This window comes from Andrographis paniculata, unplaced genomic scaffold (genome assembly GCF_009805555.1).
Source record: "Andrographis paniculata isolate CXL003 unplaced genomic scaffold, ASM980555v1 Contig70END, whole genome shotgun sequence".
Lineage (NCBI taxonomy): Eukaryota > Viridiplantae > Streptophyta > Magnoliopsida > Lamiales > Acanthaceae > Andrographis > Andrographis paniculata.
In genome coordinates, this window is record NW_026137607.1 from 287,011 (window position 1) to 307,721 (window position 20,711).

Consider the following 20,711-nt stretch of genomic DNA (forward strand, 5'->3'; position numbering starts at 1 on the left):
CTCCGTCCTGGAACAAGGTTGCCGTTTACTTTTTACAAGTAGATTTTTTAATATTAGTATTATAATGGATTATAGTAGAAAGGACAAAAATACCCCCATTAGTATTGTGTAATATAAAAGTAATGACATTTGTATAATATAGTGTAAGTTGGAAGGGTATTGATTATGTTAGGTTGGTAATACAATTATTAAATTAGAAAATGATAACCTTGTTTTGGGACAGACGAAAATAAAAAATGACTAATCTTTCGACGAGACGAAGAGAATATAATTTTTTCAGAAAATACATAATTCAAATAATAAAACTTAAGAAAAATTTTTGGTAAAGAAACATTCCAAGTATCCTAAAATTAATTAATTAAAATATATATAGAAATATTTGGGAGACAGAAAATAGGAGGTTGGATTCCCAAAGCTTTGACTGCAACTCATTCATCTCATCATACCTTTCAGTGTGCTCACATATCACATGGCCTCCTCTTCTTAATATAATAATATTAATAAATAATATTAATACTAATAATCGATATATTGAATAGAATATGAATATATAACGACTTTATTAGAGATAAATGGGCATATATATATATATTACCTACGTCTCATTGAAATGTTATTATTTTTTATTTTTGTCTATTTTAAAATAAAATAAAGTTATTATTTTCTAATTTAGTAATTGTACTACTTACTTAACATAATAAATACCCTTTCAACTTATAATATATTACACAAATGCCATTATTTTTATATTACACCATATTAATAGGAATATTTTTGTCTTTTTTACTATAATCCAATATAATACTAATATTTAAAAATTTAAGTGCAAAAAGCAAATGTCATCCTTCCAACGGGACGAAGGGAGGATATACATTTTTAATGTGGGTATATTTCTTTGCTGAATCACCAATGCAACATTTGATTTGTCGTAAAATAATACGAGTTTTGTAACATATTTGAATATTAATTATTATACAAAAATATAGTAAAAAAATAATAAAAATATTTTTATTAGTATTTTACAATACAATTATAATAACATATGTATAAAAAATTATATAAATATAAGAATATTTTTAATTTTAAATACAATGACTATAAATGATGTCTTAGAGTCGGACAGAGGGAGTATTTCCTTCTTTCTCAATTCAATATATTTTTTACCATTTTTCGTATGTCTTATTTTTTAAGTAATCATTTTTTTTTATTTTTTTTAAGAAAGTAATTATACACTAATATTCAAATATTTTTAATTTTTATTTAAATTACAAATAAACCATTACATATAAATAAATTTATACAAAAAATTCAAACTGCAAAAATGTCAAAATCTCTCACACATTTTTACTAACCAATAAAATACTATTATTCTTAATTTATTATAAAACCAGTTTCAAAAGAGACGGATGGAGTATTTAATACTATGATATTTTTTAAGAATAGATTATTTATTTTTTCAAAAAATTTGTTAAAAAAAAAAAAAAAATTGAGAAGAAAAACCAAAAAAAAAAACACATCCTGAAATTTTATGAAAAATGGGATTGTATAATAAATAAATAAATAAATAAACTAATTAATTAATACTGGGCCGATGTTTGAAGATCCAATTATATACTAATTGGGCCTTTAATGGGCTTGGTCAACAATTCTGTACTTCATTTCTGTCTCATGGGCTCTCGGCCCACTTGGGGTTTATACTTCAAAATTTTCAAGCTCATAGAACACAGATTTTAAAAAAAACTTGCTCAAAAGAACCCACTAAACCTGTCCAATATTATGTTTTTTCTGTTTGGAATAATTATGTTATTTTTTCTGCAATGCTGAATTTATGTATAATTTATTGATAATAAATAATAATTAATTTCCTATTATTATTTTACTTATTTAACTATTTTCTTATTAATTCATTAAATTCAATATGTATCCGGGTAATGTGGCATAAAGGAGCATTAATTTTAAATTTTCTACTATTTTTAAAATCCTAAAATAAAAATACTATCAATATCCTATTCCTCAGAGCATGCATTATAAAAAAATTTTGGGTTTCTCTCTCTTTTTTTTTTTTTTTTTTTTTTTGTATTATATAAATTTTAAATTTTTTACAAAATAATATACATATTGATATATTTTTATGTTAATTTTATTTTAAAAATAAATTAAATTCATATAAATATATATGTATTGTTTTGGTTGAAGCTGAGTGTAATCTGAAGGAGAGGAAAAACTCTTTAAAATTATATTCTTTATAGAAATATTGATACATATAATTTTAATTTCTAAATAACTAATTTCAATATATATATATATATGTGTGTGTGTTTTTATATAGGCAGATTAGATAAAATATGCAAAAATGGATACAAGAGTATTTGTTTCATAAAATAATTTGAATGAATATTTTTTTATATGAGATATAAAAAATTGTACTACCTTCTTCCTACTTAAAAATCTCATTTATTTTTGTGGCGATGATATTTGAATATTAATTCTTATATTAAAATATAATATTAATTAAGAAAATATTGCAAAAATAATTATATTAATATCTTATAATACTAATTAAATCAAAACAAACCAAATGAAAAACTTGTTAGGATAACTTATTTAAACAAACCAAATGAAAAACTTGTTAGAATAACTTATTTTGGTGGTGACGTAGGAGTTGAACTTGTCAGCGTGAAGTCATGGATTCTCAAACCTTCGACGTTTCAGATCACCTGGCACACATAGTTCACCTAGTGTGACTTTCCCATTGGATCTGGTTTGCAGGATATTAGGTTCGGCCGAGAGTTTACCCAGTGCGCCACTTTCAAATAGCGACTGCGTATACCCACGTTATTCAAAAAAAAATTACTCATAACACACTCAAGGATAATAATAATAAAAAAATTGAAAACCTTCTTACCATACAAAACTGCTGACGAAAATACAATTCCTCCATATCCCAAAACAAAAAAACAACAAACTGTATTTATATGTATCCAAGTATAAACACATATACCTCCACGTCACGTGCCACCATAATGACCAGGCATCCCAGAAAAATGCTTACCCATCGCCCTGTCTTTCCTATGGTTGTTATTATTATGTCTTCCTCCTCTCCCCCTCCTCCCTCCGCCGCCGTGATTTCCCTGCCCCCCTCGGCCGCCGCCGTTTTCCTGCTCATCTTTCTCCTGCGGGGGCCGAGAAGGGGCGCCCCCTCGTCTCCCCCGGCCCCTGAATGATCCTCGCCCCCCTCGCCCCCCAACCTCATCGCCCCCCTGTCCGTCGTTTTCCTTCTGCTCCTCTTCCGACTCCGCCAATCTTCTAATGGCGCCTAATGGAATATTCCCGCCCCGTCCGAGCCCGTGGATCAGTTCCTTCTGCGCCTGGTTAACCAATCTTGCCTCATTGACATTCGCCACTGCAACGGACCCGTCGACTTTATAGCTGTAGTTCTTCCCGTCCTTAACGTAGAACTGCGGCTTCTTCCGCGAATTCCATTTCGAACCGTCGGCGGCGCCGGAAGTCGAGCCGCCGTTGTCGTTGGCTTCTGCGCCTCGTCTATCGTCCTGCCGTTCGGGTTCGTCTACCCCCGAGTCTCCCACGCTCAACCCCAAATCGTCGAACGAGTCGTCGTATTCGTCCTCGTACTCGAATTGGGATATGAGCGCCGCAGTTTTCGCCAATTCCTTTTCCCTCTTCGCATTCAGCGTCGCGTGATCAGACAATTCGTTGTTGTTTTTCCGCACAAACCTCCCGACCCACGACGACGATGAGCTTGAAGAAACTGTCGCCTCCACAAGTTTCCCCTTGCCTTTGTCGTTTGCAGCTACCGACGGAGGCTTCGATGAGGGGATGCTTTCCGAAGAAGTGTCGAGAGACGTCAATTCCGTATGAAGAGTTCCCTCGAGGATTCTCTGAATCACGTCCTCCGGGTCGTGGTTATACGCTTCCAGGCAGGCCAATAAGAAACCTCGGCCGTAATCCGGGAACAGCTCCTTTATTTGACTGATTTTCGACTCGATGATAGCCGCATCTTCGTCTGTTTGCATACTGCTGCCGCCGGCCGCAGGGCGAGCGGCGGTTTTCATTTTGGTATCATCTGCCGGTGGATTATCCAAAATCTTCGACAGAAACTGCCATTGTTCGTCGTCCATTGATAGCCAACCTTCAATCCAGTTTTGAAAACACTATTAGTCCCGAGTTCATAGACAGCAACTACGAAAATTAAATAAATTTGAATATCTTCGAATTTGAAAGAATCTCAGAATATAATAGTGCCGCTACTATAAAAGTACTTAAAGAACAATTATGATTTGCTGAAAGACATGAATCGACCAAAATTCTTACCTGCTTTTCGCAATAACTCAATCCTACTAAGTATTTTGTGGTTTTTCTCGATGTTCTGGATAAATGTACCCCCGGGAACGTGCGGCTGATCCCCGGAAAGATCTCTTATTGTCTGTATTAGAATGTCCGCCCTCACCGTAGGATCCTCCACATTTGCGGGGAACATGTTTGTCGAAACTGGAATAGGATCACAACCTTCGAATGCCTCATCGCTTAGATAGCACAGGTACAGTAATCTCCATCCGAGTTGTGCCATCCTTGTCGAAAACATCTTCAGACTAATAACAATATTTGAAAGGGCATCATTTGATGTTTCTTTGTTTCTATCTTCAACACCAAAAATAACACGAAAGCCCCTCTGCAAAGACGGCAAAAGCGAGTCATGCAGTCTTGCAAGTGTGGTCAGCACGTCTTCATTTCCATAACTGCACAGGCAAAAAAACAGATAACGAATGATCATGCAAATTATTGCAACAGTTTACAGATGAAAGTCGCCAACCAGTTCCCCCATGGTTCATTGGTTTTAACTACTAATAACACAATTCACGGTTTCTTCCACAAGTTAGAGAGAAAAAATCGGTCAAGGATAAAACTGAACTAAGTTATGGGAGTTACACAACTTTTTAGCAGCACCAAGATAGAAAAAGATGCTCAATAAAGAGTAAAGAACATTTGGTTTTAAATTGTGTCAGTTGTAAGTTGCAACCAAATTAATGCTGTCGATTTATGTTTACCGAAGACTCAATGGCTTACTAAAATATCTCATAATTGACGTGATTAGTTAACCCAATGGTGTGCTAGTAAAAAAAAATTAAAAACAGTCTATCAATAGAGTGATCATTTGAAAGTTAAAACAAAATCGGGGAGCATATGAAATACCCCATCTCGGCCGGGGAAGAGAAATAAGCAGCTGCTTGTTTATAGGCATTAACAAATGAATCCAATGATACAACCGAGTCATTTATGAAGTCCATAACCTGTGAACAGAATCAGAAAAAGGCCAGATTTAAGGTTGAATACTCTATACGTCATCGATGGGTAAAAAAATATCTTATGGAATCCAACATTTGTAAAAGGCCATGCGCCATTATAATAATTTGTACTAAATGCATGCTTTTAGAGGAACAAATTGTAAATAATATATGTGAATTCAGCGACGATCGTAACCAGTTGGACAAAAGCGAGAGTACCCCTAGATAGTCATGATGAACGTTACTGAATCCCTGGTCTTGATGGCTACCAGAGCTAAGCAAAACCTGAGTATAATGTCCAGGAAATGCCTTTTTTTAGCTTTCACCGATATTCTCACATTGACAAATAAAAAACAAATGAACCGTATAATTCAAACCATAAGTTTTAAGATAGATATTAAAAAACGAAAAGACAGCTAATATCGCAAGATTGAATGAACATCAAGTTCCTTACAGGAACCATACAAAAGACCACCATCACGGTAAATTCGGAAGATTCCACACAATTCAATGCAAAGAAACAGTACCATGGTAAAATGAAAGAATAGATATATAAAGGACCTCTAAACTTGAGCTGCATCTCTGATACATTGTCTGAACAATGCTTAGGAAGTGATATATCAGGACAGGAAAATCATCGTTGATATAGGGTTGTGCCTTCATTGCAGTGGTCACCTGGAAATATAAGTAATCGTATAAGGAATGACGGAAGGTAGCTAACGATACAAATTCAGCACCATTGTAATTTGTGAAAAAACCATACCAATAGATGAGTCAAATCTTCGTTTTCATGGCCGTATATAGCACATATATCCAACAGTGTTGGCAAATCAAGCAACTTATTGTCCTGCAAAAGGGCTATAGACAAAATATTAAAAAAATGCATTTGCAGAATTGTTGAAAGACACTTTTATTAATATTAACTTGGTAGTTCCCCACCGGTATTGAAATCAAATAAAAACAGCAGCCACAAAGCTAAATATATAATTTCTTGTGGCAAACATCCCTTTGATTCTCTCAGGAAAATTCCAAATCCAAAATTATCCCATTTATTTAAAAGCAAACATATATTCATTCGGAAGCAGAGATTTTTTATAAGTATTACTATCGAAGAGAAGGTTCCCATCAAGAGGAGATCAAAATTCCTCTTATTCTGCGTGATTTAACGTAATCTAATATCCATTTAAGAAACATCATCCATCTGAACCAGACTGAATAAAGAAAAAACCAAAAGTGCACGCCAAAAGTTATTACGTTTTCTTACCTCAATTAAGATGCAGACATAGATGGGAAAAAGACTAACTCGTGTAACAACATTTCGACAACTCATGGACAGAATAGTCATGAAATTGCATTAATATCTAAACAAGAAATTGTAAGGCTTTAATGGCCTGTTAAAGTGTTGATTAAGTTATCTGGATGTTCCTTTTTCCATGGAAATGGGCACATCCGAATTAGTACTTTAAAATTTTATACCGCAGTTTATCAAATAAAATCGCAAACAAAATATACTATAACCAACCCAAAAAGATCCAAGAAATAACAAACCATAAATATTATGACGAACACAAAATGATCAAGAAAGTATCAGATCACCTTAATGGGGACCACATAAATGCATATACCAATTTCGGGTGGACGCACAAGCATTATAATGCTAGCAGACAATAATAAAAAGATCATCACACGCAAGAACGCACACCTTCATGATCTTTTTGACTCAATGTGTCAGAGGCCTTAGCTCCCGGGTCTCTGTTGGATGATCTGTGGCAATAGAGATTGTATCTCTTGATAGATTAAACGAAAATGAAAAATACAAAATAAAAGAAAAGAGTCCCTCTTAGCTTACATTCGATATAGAACCATGAAGACCCTCCGGCAAAGATCAAACTCGCCAACAATCACTCCAGCAACTACTCCCTGCGTTCCACGGTGTGGGAAATCATACCATCTACTTCTGAATTTCAGGAAACTTTTAAGGAACTCACTCAATGATTCATCAGTAGCCACTGCAGATAAGAATCGAAAAAGTTGCAGGTAAACAATGGCTCCTCTTTATAAACTCTTACCTTCATGATACAATAAAACACTCGACAAAATGATAATACTAACAATTTTTATCGTATGAATTAACAGCATTTGCTAAAATCAATACGTTCCTACAGAAAACTTCACACACTACACAACATTTATGTTGATTCTAAAATCTACACAAGGTTTCTACAATGGCCTTCTTCTACTGATTACTCACATAATCTAAAAGACAAATGTAACTAAACATAAGCCAGACGTAGAACAACAGTCAATCAAGCATAATCGAAAAAACAACAAATTCATCGAAATAAAAAAAACCCTAGAATCCCAACCTTCCTTCCAGAAAGCTTTAGGTCGGAGCTTGAGCAACCGAGACAATTCCCTATTCAACAAATCAACAACGCGCTGCGATTCGACAGGATCCAGAGCTCCTTCGTCGGCGCCGCGCCCCGCCGCCACCGCCTCATCCTGCGGCAAGTACACTACAAAATTTCCGGTAGGAAATGCTTTGCTCACCCATTCCCCATCGCCTCCCATCCTAACCCTACTTGTCGACGCAAACGCCGCATCTCCGCCTCCGCGAAGGGAATTAGATAGGGTTTGTTGCGAATTAGGGTCACGCAAATCCCCCTTTGGAATGAACTTCTGAGACTGGGAAGGGTTTCTGCTATCCCCCCGATTCTGGCTCACAGACCGATTCCGCATCTCAACAAACAATCGTTTCGAGCGTATATTATACGTATAACTGGAAGCGATTCGTTTGCGTATACGTAGGTATATATTGAAGGGAAAGGGTTCAAGAAATTGTGGGTGATGGAGAAAGCTAAAAGCCTTCTTCTCCCTTGAGACTGACTCTTCAATTTACTTTGACGGGAAAAATCCCTTTTCGCTTCAATACATCTACCTATTTGTATTACTTTCGATAGTAACCATAACTAAAGGCAAAATCAACAGATAAAACCATCCAGATTTGTATAATTTTTTTACAAATATTCTTCATTATAAAATATTTTTATATTTTTTTTAATTTATATTAAATAATTAATATTTAAAATATTAAAATGTAAATAAGAGTCTTAGGTAATATTATATTATACAGTATATATATATATATAAGAGTTTTACTGTGAATTTTATTTTTTTCAATATTTCTGCAATATAATCTCAGAATTTTGACTTTTTTTTATTTTGTTTTACAATTTTTTACTTTTTATCAATACATTTACTATTTTTATTATATAGAATATTTTTATAGTTTTTTATATATTTCTTTTTAAATTTTAGATTGTTATAATATAACTTTGCAATATTTATGTTTATAAATACGAAATATTTATTACTAAATTTATTTATTTATTTATGAAATTACTTTAATATATTTTTATTAAATTTATCTTTTGAATTTAAATTTTCTTTTATTTATAATTTTTCACTTTTTATTAGTGAAGTTATAATTTATTATTATTTTTACGTATTAATTTTATAATTAATTATTTTTATTATATATAATTAGTTTATTTTTAAAATTTTTGTATAATTTTAAGCCGTATCTTTTTAAATTAATGATAATTATTTTTTTTAAAATAAAAAAATATTTTTGAATATAATAAACGAATGCTAAATAAAATATTTGAATTTAGACAATGAGTAATATTTTAACGGTATAATTTTTTAATATTAATACAACGATATAGATTTATTACTATAAAAAATGTAAATATTTAAATTTAATTTATCATTTATAAAATAATATTATTTTTTCTCTTACTTAATTCGTACATTTTTTTTTTCATATCTTTGGTCCTATTTATCTTTTTAAAAATATAATTATACATTTTAAAATTTATAATTTATATTTTTTATTTTAATTAAATTATTCAATTATCTTGATCGTAATTTGTAATAATTTAATTATTTGTACTAATATACTTTTTAATTATTTTCTAATTACATAATACTTAAAACGTGTACCCCAGTTAAAGTGAATTAATTATTTGGAACAGAGGAAGTACAACATTATAGTATTTATTACATATAAATATTTATATTTAATTTATCATTTATAGAATAATATTCCATCAGTTAATTTTAAAAATATGTATTTATTTTTTATGCTTAGTAAACAACACAAAATAAAAATATATATATTAGAAAGAGTATAAAATATAAACCATTGAAAATATCAAATATACAAAAACAAAACAAAATTTGAGTTTAAAATTTTATAAAGAAATATATTCCTCTCAATTTAGAGGAATCTACGATAATCCTCCAAAGTAAAACATGAAGTAATGGATCCGTTTGTCCGGAAATTTGAATTTTAAGTTGGAATTTAAATAATAAATTTTTTGAATTGAAATAATAATATGATGTAACATAAATAAGAACTGATTTAATATTTTGAATATAAAATTAATTTTAATATAATTTAAAAGATTTGATCGAATAATAAATTTTTAAAAAAAATTCCCAAAAACAAACACATCCTAAGTAGAGATAAGCAATTGTGTGCCAACTAGAGATGACAATTTGGACCGACCCGACCGATTTCAAGCCATGCTGGGCCAGCACAGCCCGAATTGCAATCGGGTATGGAAGGACCGGTCCGAGCACGACCCGGTGAACTGGGCTGTGCCATGCCGGCCTTTTTTTTTTTTTTGATTTTTTTTTTAATTTTAAATTAATTTTGAATAAAATATATTTTAATAATAAAAGTAGGGAAGTGAACCACAACGAAACATATACAAACTTTAAGACCTTTACCATCAAGTCATCTTGTAATTTTTGCCTTTGTTAAAAAATTACTATATATAAATTTATTAAAAATTAAATTATTAAATATTAAAATCGCGCCGGGTCGGGCCAAATACGACTCGACCTTCGTGAGCCCGGACACAGCATTAGCGTAGCTAGGCACGGCCCTAAAATTTTCAAACCTATTTTTGAAATCCAAATACAATTTTTTTGTATCGTACTCGAATCGGACTTTCGGGCCGTACTTAATTTTGTCACCCAGGGCTAACTCCATAGTTGAAAATTTTCTTGAGACACGGAGTCGGCTAGCAATATCTCAAGGCAAAATAAATAAAAATATATAAATACTCTTTTTCTTTTCTGTTATTCCAATAGTAAAAATCAATAAATATACACTGTAACAACAGTAGTAATTATACAAGGCCAAAAAAATTAGGGCTTTGCAAGCTCTGTCAATTCATCACATTCAGCTTCTTCTTTTCTGTACGGACTGTATTAATAAAGTATTCGAAAGGCTCAACACATTCTACGATTTGGAGAAGAAAAAGAAACCCTTTTGTAAGAGAATTCAAGAAATGTAATAAATTGCTTAATTGATTTGATTAGGGGCAATCTTCTGGTAAAGTCCAATGTCCATTCCATTGTAAGCAATGGGAGCATACATCCACAGATCATCAGAGCTTAACAGCTGCAAATAATAAAGAAATTAAATAATTTTTAGATATGATTAATTAATTTATTACTAAATTTGTTGTGTGATTTTGATCGATACAATGTTGAGGAACATACCTTGATTTGAAGCTGTAAGAACTTTACATAGTGGACAGCCTCTTCCAGCATTGTGCTGATGTCAACCTGATGCAATCAATGGCAGTCGGAAAATTCAGTTTTTAGGTGAAATGGTCGTCGATGATGATCAGATCAACATTTTTTTTTTTTTTGGTTACCTTGGTTCCATTGGGGACGAGATTCTGCAAGATCCTTAGCCTCTCGTTGATTCGTTCTCGTCGTTTCTGAAGAATAGAAAAGAGTTCGAGGATTGGATTATATATAGGGATGAGATGATCGATTGTCGTCGTGGAGTTTAATAAAGATTTGATTTTTTACCCTTGCGTAGAGGCTTTGTGGATCGGTTGCAGGGCCGCGATTCGCCTTCGATTTCCCGTTCGACGCTGAGCCTTTCGATTCAGAAGTCGACCCGCCATTCAGTTCTTGGGAAGCATTGAATTCGTCTTCCTCGGAGCTGCAGGTGCTCGAGGTTTGTCCATTTCCTCCGCCATTGTTGTCTTCTTCGTCATTCTTGACGGCTTTCTTCTTTCTCGATGATTGTGTGTTCCTCTTGTTTTTCTGTTCCTGTATTTATCGAAAAAAAAAAAAAAACAGTTCGTGAGATACTATTGTATCTATTTAAAATTTACGAGTTCTGTCGAGGGAGGGGTCGTGTACTCACGTATTTACAAACTCGGGTTCTTTTCTTGGGACTTTGATCAAATGATCCGTTGTTGTCGGGAGTTTGAACATTCGATGTTTCGACCTTTCTCTTGAGCTGCATTGTCTCGACATTTTCTCCAAGATCGATTCCAGCGTCGCCAAACTGGCAATTATCAATAATTTTAGCTTTTAATTGGAGGAGCTGTTCCATTTCTGCGTCGGGAAACACCGGCGGCGCCATCAGGCCGTCATTAGTGCTGTCCATGGTGCAGAAATCGAAAGCATTTTGAGTTGTAACAACATCTTGAAGAAAATTAACACCAATATTCGCCCCGTGGTTTTTCGTCGCAAAAAACGCAGTCCCGTCAGCTTCACTGCTGTTGCTACTCTCCGGCGACACACAATACAAGTTTGCGCCGCAGGGGAAACCCAAACTCTCTTCAACCCCAACCACATTTGGGAAGAAAGGCGGAGCCAAATCGCCGCCATGGCCGCCGTTTAAATGCAGCAGCAAGTCAGAATCCTCACAGGAAAACAGTTTGCTCAATGATTCCCATTCTTCATCAAGAAATGCACCAAAAGTCTCCATTAACAGTTGCTATATATTTTACAGAAATGAGCAAAAAAAGCTTAAGAGAAGCTCAACAATGGCGGATATTTGCGATGACAAAAACACATAATCGAGCATCACATTTATACCAGAGCTTTAGAGCAGTGAGGATTGACTTCAGCAAATTGTTTAATGATTTAATTGCAATACCAAAATGATACAAATGATGTTTGTTCCTACCAAACTCAAGTCTCCACTGTGGGGCCAAAAACAGGCAAACTACAACTCACGAGGGAGGGAAGAACAAAAGTACTACATTATAATATGCTGTTGAGGCATTTTAACAAACACTTGGTGCACGGAACGAAAGCACAAACTAATTTTAGATAAAAATTGCTAACTGTCTACACCTAATCATTTGATAGCGACGGATTCATTCATTCATGATTCATCCACAGATTATAATAATGTGGTGCAGTTTGGTGAGAAGGAGTGATTAGGGTTAAAAAGGGATTAAGAAAATGGTGGAGAACGTGGAATTATTTAGCTAGCTTCGTGCGGGAGGGATAAAGAAAATGTACCTGAGAGAGAGAGAGAGTCGACCTTTGCGATCGTGAGGATAAGTATGGCGTTCCGCCATTGCAGCAGACATTGTAAGCGATAAACTCGGTCTTTGTCCCTCAGATGCCCTAACCTAATTGGTGCAGAGAGATAATTAATTCGAGGATATTCGGATTAACCCTGCGAGGTAGCTAATTCACCTTCGAGGTAGAAAATTTTTGAGTAAATTGTTGATTCGATCTGAACAGGGAGGTCGGTATGGTATGAACCCTAGCAAGCTTACCGCCGAATTCAATTCAGTAGTTCCTGGTGCATCCCAAAGTTCATCCATGGATGAACGAAGTCACTAGGCTATCTACAAATATGCCATTTATTTAGTCTTAACTTGCAATTGCTTCCGTAATTTTATTTTAATCATAATTTTAATTTTCATTATTATTCTTTAAATAGTTAATTTTTTCTATTATCTTAAACAACTTTTTATTTTTATAATTTAAAAATAAAATTAAAAATAAAATTTAAATTTATAATTTTAAAAAATAATAAAATTTAAAATAAATAAATAAATAAATGGCGCACTGTAGCAAACTCTAAATTTGGAAATGGCGTATGGTTGAAGCAGCATGGCCGCAAAAATAGGGTTGAAACACCATAAATAGAGGTCGGTTGGAGATGCTCTAACAGAAAGAAAGTGGTAAACTGAATAAATTAATAATTTGTTTGTTCCAGAGATCTTTCCTAAAAACACTATTTATCTCATTATTTTTTCTTTTAAAAACATTAAATCAAACATTTATTTTTTATTTTTTATATTATACTAAAAATTAATTTTACATTCAAACATTGTATCAACACATATTTATATCAAAATAAAGGCCGATGAAATATGTTGTACTTCTAAATATTGCTCTCTCATTGCGTCGTTATAATTGACATTAAAAATATTTTATATTTATATAATTTTTTGTATAAATATATTTTTATTTGTATATAAGACACTAATAAAAATATTTTTGTAATTTATTTTAAAAAATTATACTATATTTTGCTATAATAATTAATATATAAAAATAACATAAAAAAAATAAATAAATGAGACCTATATAGAGTATAAAAATAGTAAATTACTTTTTTAGACAATAATTTTAGGTTTTCGAAATTATTATTATTTTTTTAAAAAATATCACATTGAATATTTTTTTTATAAACATTACATCAAATATTAAAATTTCTATTATTTTTGAATTTGTTCTTCTACTATTTTTGTTATACAATTTTCAATTTATATAAAATAAAAAAGTTATATATTTTTTTTATATTACAGTATAAAAAATAATTTATATATAAAAAAATAAAAAAAAATCAAAATACTGAACAAAGAAACCTTTTAAATTTTTCAAAATTTCAAAACTTTCAAAAATATGTCGTCAAAACTTCCAAATTTCTTTTCGCGCATGCTTTATAGATGTGACTTGTGAGGTCTTACAATGTAAGTGTATTCTAATTTTTACATACTCACGCATTCATTATGTTATCCAAAAATATGTTCAAAAGTATCACATATTTTAGAGAAAAAATTAATAGTAGTTACAATATAGTTGAAATTTATTAATTTTACTCTCAATATAAAACAGACGCTATCAATTTTAGTTTTGTTTTAAATAATTTCAATCAATTTTGATTTTATCATTCAAAAGTAAATTGATGATGTGGGTGTAACAAAATTGACGTAACAACTAATATGGACACAACACTGTGTGTACATATTTAATTATACACGACCGTGTACATATTTATGTCCATATGTATCATGACGGTGTTAGAACACAGTCGTGTGTGTCACTGAACACTGCCATGTACATCCCAATTGATTTTCAACAAACACTGTGTACATATCTCAATAGTTTTCTCTCAGGTAGTTAACACAATGAATTTCTTTCAATTTTGATTTTTTTTTGTTTTTTTATAAAAAATATATTGATTCAAAATAGTTGATGTAGTTAAAAATTAAATTGCACTTATTCGAGAAGTTGAAGTCCAGTTCACCTGTGATTAAAATATATATTGAAATTTTAGATCAAAATAGAAAGAAACACAGCCGCGATTAAATGAATCACGACTGTGATAACTATGAGGGAGAAAACTGAATAAATGACTTAACACGGCCATATTTTGATATATACATCGCGGTGTTTGATCGTGAAAATGTTGAAAGTCAGTTGAAATGTACACGGCCATGTTTATTGACACACACGGCCGTTTCCTAACACTATCATGGTATATGGATGTAAATATATACACGACCATTTATAATTAAATACAGCTGTCTGAAAACATGAGTGTATTATAACTGTATAGAGCCGTGTTGTGTTCATGTCGGCTGTCACGTCAATTTTATTATGTCAACGTCAACAATTTTTATTAGTTTTTGAACGATATGATTTAAATTGATAAAAATTATTTATAATGAGACTAAAATTGATATATATATATATATTTAATATATGATAAACAAAATTGATTCATTTTAATTATATTGAAGAAGTATATGATATGCAAAAATGATGAACAAAAATGAGTCGGAGGAAAATAGTGAAAAATTGTTAACTGAAAATTTAACATGATACTCCTTCCGTTCAGTTAGAAAGTATACACATTTTTATTTTGAGACGTCCAATTACAAAGTAAATATTTCATTAAATACCTTATTTTTTTTACAAATACCCTTATTTTACATCGTATCATTACTTTTATACCAAAAGACAAGGGCAAAAATATCGTTACACTACTTTTAACTACTCACTATAATTAAAATATTATTATATTTTAAACATCGCGCCAAAAGTAAATATTTACTTTATTCTGTACGGAGGGAGTATTAATTTGCTTGATGAGCATCGTAATTATTTCCCTAATTTTATTTTTTTATTTAAATATAAACGAAGACGTATTATATATTCTCTCTGTATGTATGTAGAGAAGAGATGAGATTTAAAAACACGAGTTTAGATGAGTGAACTTGGCACAATTTAGCGATTTTCTGGCAGCGTTGATTCCGGCGGTTGTCACGCTTTTTCCATTAATTTCATTACATTATATTATATTATCCTCGGATTAGATATCCATCCCTCCTTTCGTTACTGCTACAAAAATGGAATTTAGCTGTTATTCTTATTTCTCATGACGTGTCCTCTTTTTATTAGCCATAAAACCCACTTGTGAAAAATCAGATATTGTTCTTACATTAATTACAAACCATTATTATTATTATTATTATTATTATTATTTAAGTAAGCATGGCCTGCTTTGCACGACTGTTTATTATTATTATTATTATTGTTGTTGATGTGAGAACAGAATGTTGAGCGAAGTTCATCTTCATCAGGGAAGAATGACAGCTAATAGCCAATATTTGTCTGAATTAACTAATTCGTGGCGCCATGACGCTGCGACACGTGTCCATATATTTGTATATAATGTATGTACTATGTTCTTCCTCCCTTAACTCAATCCCAACTCCCCCTTCCTTCATTTTATGTATCTACTGCCTCCCAAATGGATTGCATGTTTTTGTTAACATAATCTTTTTAGGTTATATAATTTTAATATATATATATATATATATATTATTTTCTCTAGGATATTAATTATTATAAGTTCTATTTAGAGATGTAGAATATAAAATTATACGCACTCCGTCCCATATTTATATATTCATTTACTTTTTGCACGGAATTTTAAAAATATGAGTATTATATTGAGATAAAGTAGAAATAAAGTAAAAATACTAAATTAAACCTATTAGTATTGTATGATATAAATGTAATGACATTTATGTAATATATATTGTAAATTAGAAGGGTATTTGTAATGTTAGGTTGACAGTACAGTTACTTAAAAAAAAAAAATTGATAATTTGTTATGGGACAAATCAAAATAGAAAAATGAATAGATTGTTAAAGGACGGAGGAAGTAAATAATTGTGTAAAAAAATTGTAAAAATTTTAGAAAATATAAAATTTAAGGAATATCTCTTTATATACATTTAAAAATTAGGTTGATACTAAAAAATAGTTTTTAAAAATATATCATATCACAGTATTTATTTTCTCTTGTAAAATACTTTACTCCTCAATATTTATAAAATATCAAAACTTCTAAAAAATAATTTACGTTGAAAGTTTTTAACAATTTTTTTTAATAATAAATAAATTAATTATTTTTTATTTTTTTATTTTTTATTTTTTATAAAAACATATTATGTATCTGCAAAATATTTTATAGAAACTATTATTTTAAAAAAAATGGAACTCCAAAAATAACACAATCTAAAGTTACAAGCTTGCATGTTTCTTGATGATTGGTGCTATTTATTACAAGCAGCTGTTAACACACGTCAGCATTGACCATATTAATTGTTAATTTAATTTCTCTATTTTAATTTTAAATCCCTTTTATATCATTTTATTTAATTGCAAAAACACGCGCTTGTTACGTACTAACAAGTGTTTATTTAGTGACACGAACATTATACTCCCTCCGTCGTGTTATTTTGTAGATATCGATATTTAGGTAAAATATAATTAGTAAGTAATTAAAATAATAATAGAATTAAATTAAGATAATTAAATAATTTAATTAAAATTAAAAAAATTATAAAATTTAAAATAAGATTAAAATGTATAATTATATTTTCATAAAAAAAAAAAAAAGACAAATTATGTGGGACGAACGAAAATAGAAAATAAGAACAAATTATGTGGGACGAACGAAAATAGAAAATAAGGACAAATTATATGAAACGGAGAGAGTATATATATACACCATTTACTAACATCACACGAAATATAAATTGATAGTACATAAGATATGAAACAATTGTATAAACGATATATTAATATAATATAAATACAACAAATACTAATCATAATGCACATTGCACCATAATTATTTCAATATATGTAGTAATTTTAGTCCATTTTATATTTATTTATTTTTTATTTATATCTTAAAGAATATTTGCATTTGATATATAATAGATTATGTGTAAAAATGAAATATAAAAATATTTTATTATTCATGTAAGGAGTATATTTATTAAATTTTATATATAAATTTATTCATTATAAACAAACAAAATAATAAAATTAATCTTCACACTTAAAAATTTAGACATAGCGAATTTTTTTACTCTCTTCGTTCCATAACTATATCCATTTGTTTTTTGCATATAGTTTTAGAAATATTAATATTATATTTGAATGTAGTATGAATAAAGTAAAAATTACTACAATAACCTTAGTAGTATGTGTGATATAAAAATAATGATATTTGTATAATATATTGTAAATTGTAAGAGTATTTATAATGTTAAGTAGATAGTACAATTACTAAAAAAAGAAATGTATATTTTGTTATGGGACGAATTAAAATAAAAAAAAAAATTGAATACCTTGTTATGGGCGTATATTATTAGAGTGTGAAATGTCATATGTACTTTTTAGTAAGTTTAATTTAAATATTTTAAGAATTTATATAATGATGTTGATGGGACTACAAGTAACATTTTAATTTCCCAGAGATATTTATAGCTTGTCAATTTTAATCACAATTTTTTTTTTTATAATTAATATATTAATATTGAAACCTTTCACATATATGTTGAAAAGTTCTCCTACATTTTAATTTAATGGAAGTTATATTTTGGATTATACTCCATGTCCACATACTAATGTTTTACTTTTCCATTTGCGACGTCCAACAACTATTATTATATATATTTTTTTAAACATAAATTTTATATTTTTACCATTTATTCATTTATTACTTTTAATCTCTACCATATAATTAAGGGCAAATTTGTCAATTCATAACAAAAAGACAATCACTAAAAAAGTCATGCAAATATACTTTAGACAATAGAAATTAAACAAAGGGAGTAGTATATAGTTTGAATACTATCAAAATTGAGGGAAGGATTTTATTTAGGATTTCTTTTAACTATGTTATTTTTTATTTTTTCGTTATCGTGTGATTCTCATACTTTTCAAAAAAAAATATATATTAAATATATTATTAAATACTCCCTTTGTGCCGCATATCATATCCATATTGCCGTTTTTGTCCGTCCCACATTCCATGTCACTTTCTTTTTTTGGAAAATGATTATACACTTTAATCTCATTTAAAAATTTTAAAATTATATATTTTTAAATTTTATTTAACTAATTAGTTATCTTAATTTTAATTTATAATTATTTATATTATATGATAATTATTTTTACTAATACATTTTTAATTATCTACTAATTACACCCCTACTAAAATACCGTGTCTACAGTGTAGCAGACACGGTATGTGGAACGGAGGGAGTATTACATTAAATTACTACCAATATTATATAACACTTTTCTTTAGATTTATCTTTTTTACTATTCTATTTTTTTTGAAAAAAAACGTTTTTATCCTACATGACATTATTACATGCTTTATATAAGATACATATATGTAAATAAATAAATAATATTTTCAATAAATTCCTCGTAACAATTCAATAACTTTTATGTAATTTACCAATTTTACATTATAGTTCAATGTATATAGGAAAATGTGGATCAATCATTTTTATTATTCAATATAGAAGTATTCTTAAAAAAAATAAAACAATTAAACTTTTCAATATTCTATAATACTTAAAGATATTTTACACAATTAAACACACCCCTAATTAATTTGTACATACATATATACAATAACAATAATAATAATAATAGAATAAAAAAGAGAATAATTGAGTTCAATTCTCTGGCCAACACGTCTCAAAGGCCTTGAAAATATTTAAATAAATTGATGATTGTGACATCACACTAATTAAAATATTATATTATATTATTATTATTATTAAATAATAAAATATAGTATTTGTCAATAGTTTACTACTCAATGACTTGTCTCGTCACTCTAGAGCTGGAATTTAGTCTAAAGGCCATATTCTATTGTACTACACATTAAGGGCCATATTCAATAAAAAATATCTAAATTAATTCTTAGGTTAAAATATTTTATTTATTTATTTTTGTGAAAATTATAAAAAAATAAATATTAGTGGATAAATTTGTGTAAGATGAAAATGTGAAAAATTTAAATATAAAGTATTTAAAACAGATATTTATAATCTAGTGGACTAAAATACATATGTCTATTTTCTAATTTATCAAATATATATTTGTACAATAATAAAATATACTTATATTATATCTAAAATTACTACTATACCAGTCATTATCTTATTACAATTTATAAAATTTTAGTTAATACATTATTGCATATATATTATTGTCTACAATATTAATATTTCTTAATTTATATATAAAATAAAATAAAATAAATGAAATACACGAATAATGGTTGAAGATAATATATATATTATTAAGGGTCGGTCTTAAGACTTACTGACCAAAATAAAAATATTAATTTATGTATAGATATAAATAATTTGCATAAAAGATTTTAAATTTTATTATCTTTGTGACAACCAACTAAAGAATGTTTAGCAGCTAATTATGCCAATTATATATATATATATAATTAATAATAAATAATAAATAATTTAGGAATTAATTAGTTGGTGGTGTAGAGATAGGATTATCTATGTTTAAATAAGTTGATGGAAGTCTAACTTAGCCAACTATAGAAACTAATTACATACACTGTAAGTCAATGCCCTTTCTATTCTATTATGGGCAAATAAATAAATAAATAAATAATAAGACCCTAATTATATAGGTAAGTTATTTATGTTCTCTCCATCCCACTTAATATGTCTTGTATACTGTATATATGAGATTTTAAAGTACCGATAATGAAATTGCAGAGAAATGAGAACAGATAATAGAATTAGAGAAAAAGAGAATTGAGTAGAGAATGAGAATTAATTCTCTTATTTGGTAGAATTGAGAATTCAGTTGAGAAATGTAAAAAAAAAATAAATGGATCGGACAAGAATAAATGGTTAATCTAACAAAAGAGAGTTTTAGCGAGTGAGAATCATGGAAAAATATTTATGGTGACTTTTTTTT

General features: G+C 29.5%; 2 protein-coding genes across 6 annotated transcripts; both read right to left on the bottom strand.

The window, feature by feature from the left end:
- Positions 1 to 2,863: 2,863 nt before the first annotated feature.
- On the bottom strand, positions 2,864 to 8,225 carry LOC127264447 (uncharacterized). Of its 2 annotated transcripts, XM_051293982.1 has the most exons (9): positions 7,670 to 8,225; positions 7,153 to 7,312; positions 7,006 to 7,067; positions 6,067 to 6,161; positions 5,865 to 5,978; positions 5,523 to 5,588; positions 5,212 to 5,309; positions 4,333 to 4,757; positions 2,864 to 4,150 (listed from the first exon to the last, which is right to left on the bottom strand). In XM_051293982.1, exons 1-9 carry the CDS (start codon positions 8,040 to 8,042, stop codon positions 3,009 to 3,011), a joined length of 2,535 nt encoding a protein of 844 aa, XP_051149939.1. In that variant the 5' UTR covers positions 8,043 to 8,225; the 3' UTR covers positions 2,864 to 3,008. The 2 variants fall into 2 exon arrangements, with proteins under 2 accessions (XP_051149939.1, XP_051149940.1); XM_051293983.1 differs by lacking the exon at positions 7,670 to 8,225 and having other exon boundaries at positions 6,067 to 6,150; positions 7,153 to 7,228.
- A 2,219-nt stretch (positions 8,226 to 10,444) lies between these two features.
- On the bottom strand, positions 10,445 to 12,959 carry LOC127264313 (transcription factor RSL2-like). 4 transcript variants are annotated; one of them, XM_051293783.1, is made up of 7 exons: positions 12,917 to 12,959; positions 12,654 to 12,766; positions 11,542 to 12,120; positions 11,199 to 11,444; positions 11,039 to 11,104; positions 10,881 to 10,946; positions 10,445 to 10,779 (listed from the first exon to the last, which is right to left on the bottom strand). In XM_051293783.1, exons 3-7 carry the CDS (start codon positions 12,109 to 12,111, stop codon positions 10,681 to 10,683), a joined length of 1,047 nt encoding a protein of 348 aa, XP_051149740.1. In that variant the 5' UTR covers positions 12,112 to 12,120; positions 12,654 to 12,766; positions 12,917 to 12,959; the 3' UTR covers positions 10,445 to 10,680. The 4 variants fall into 4 exon arrangements, with proteins under 4 accessions (XP_051149740.1, XP_051149737.1, XP_051149738.1 ...); XM_051293780.1 differs by having other exon boundaries at positions 11,542 to 12,080; positions 12,676 to 12,766; positions 12,834 to 12,959; XM_051293781.1 differs by having other exon boundaries at positions 12,654 to 12,959.
- Positions 12,960 to 20,711: the final 7,752 nt, after the last annotated feature.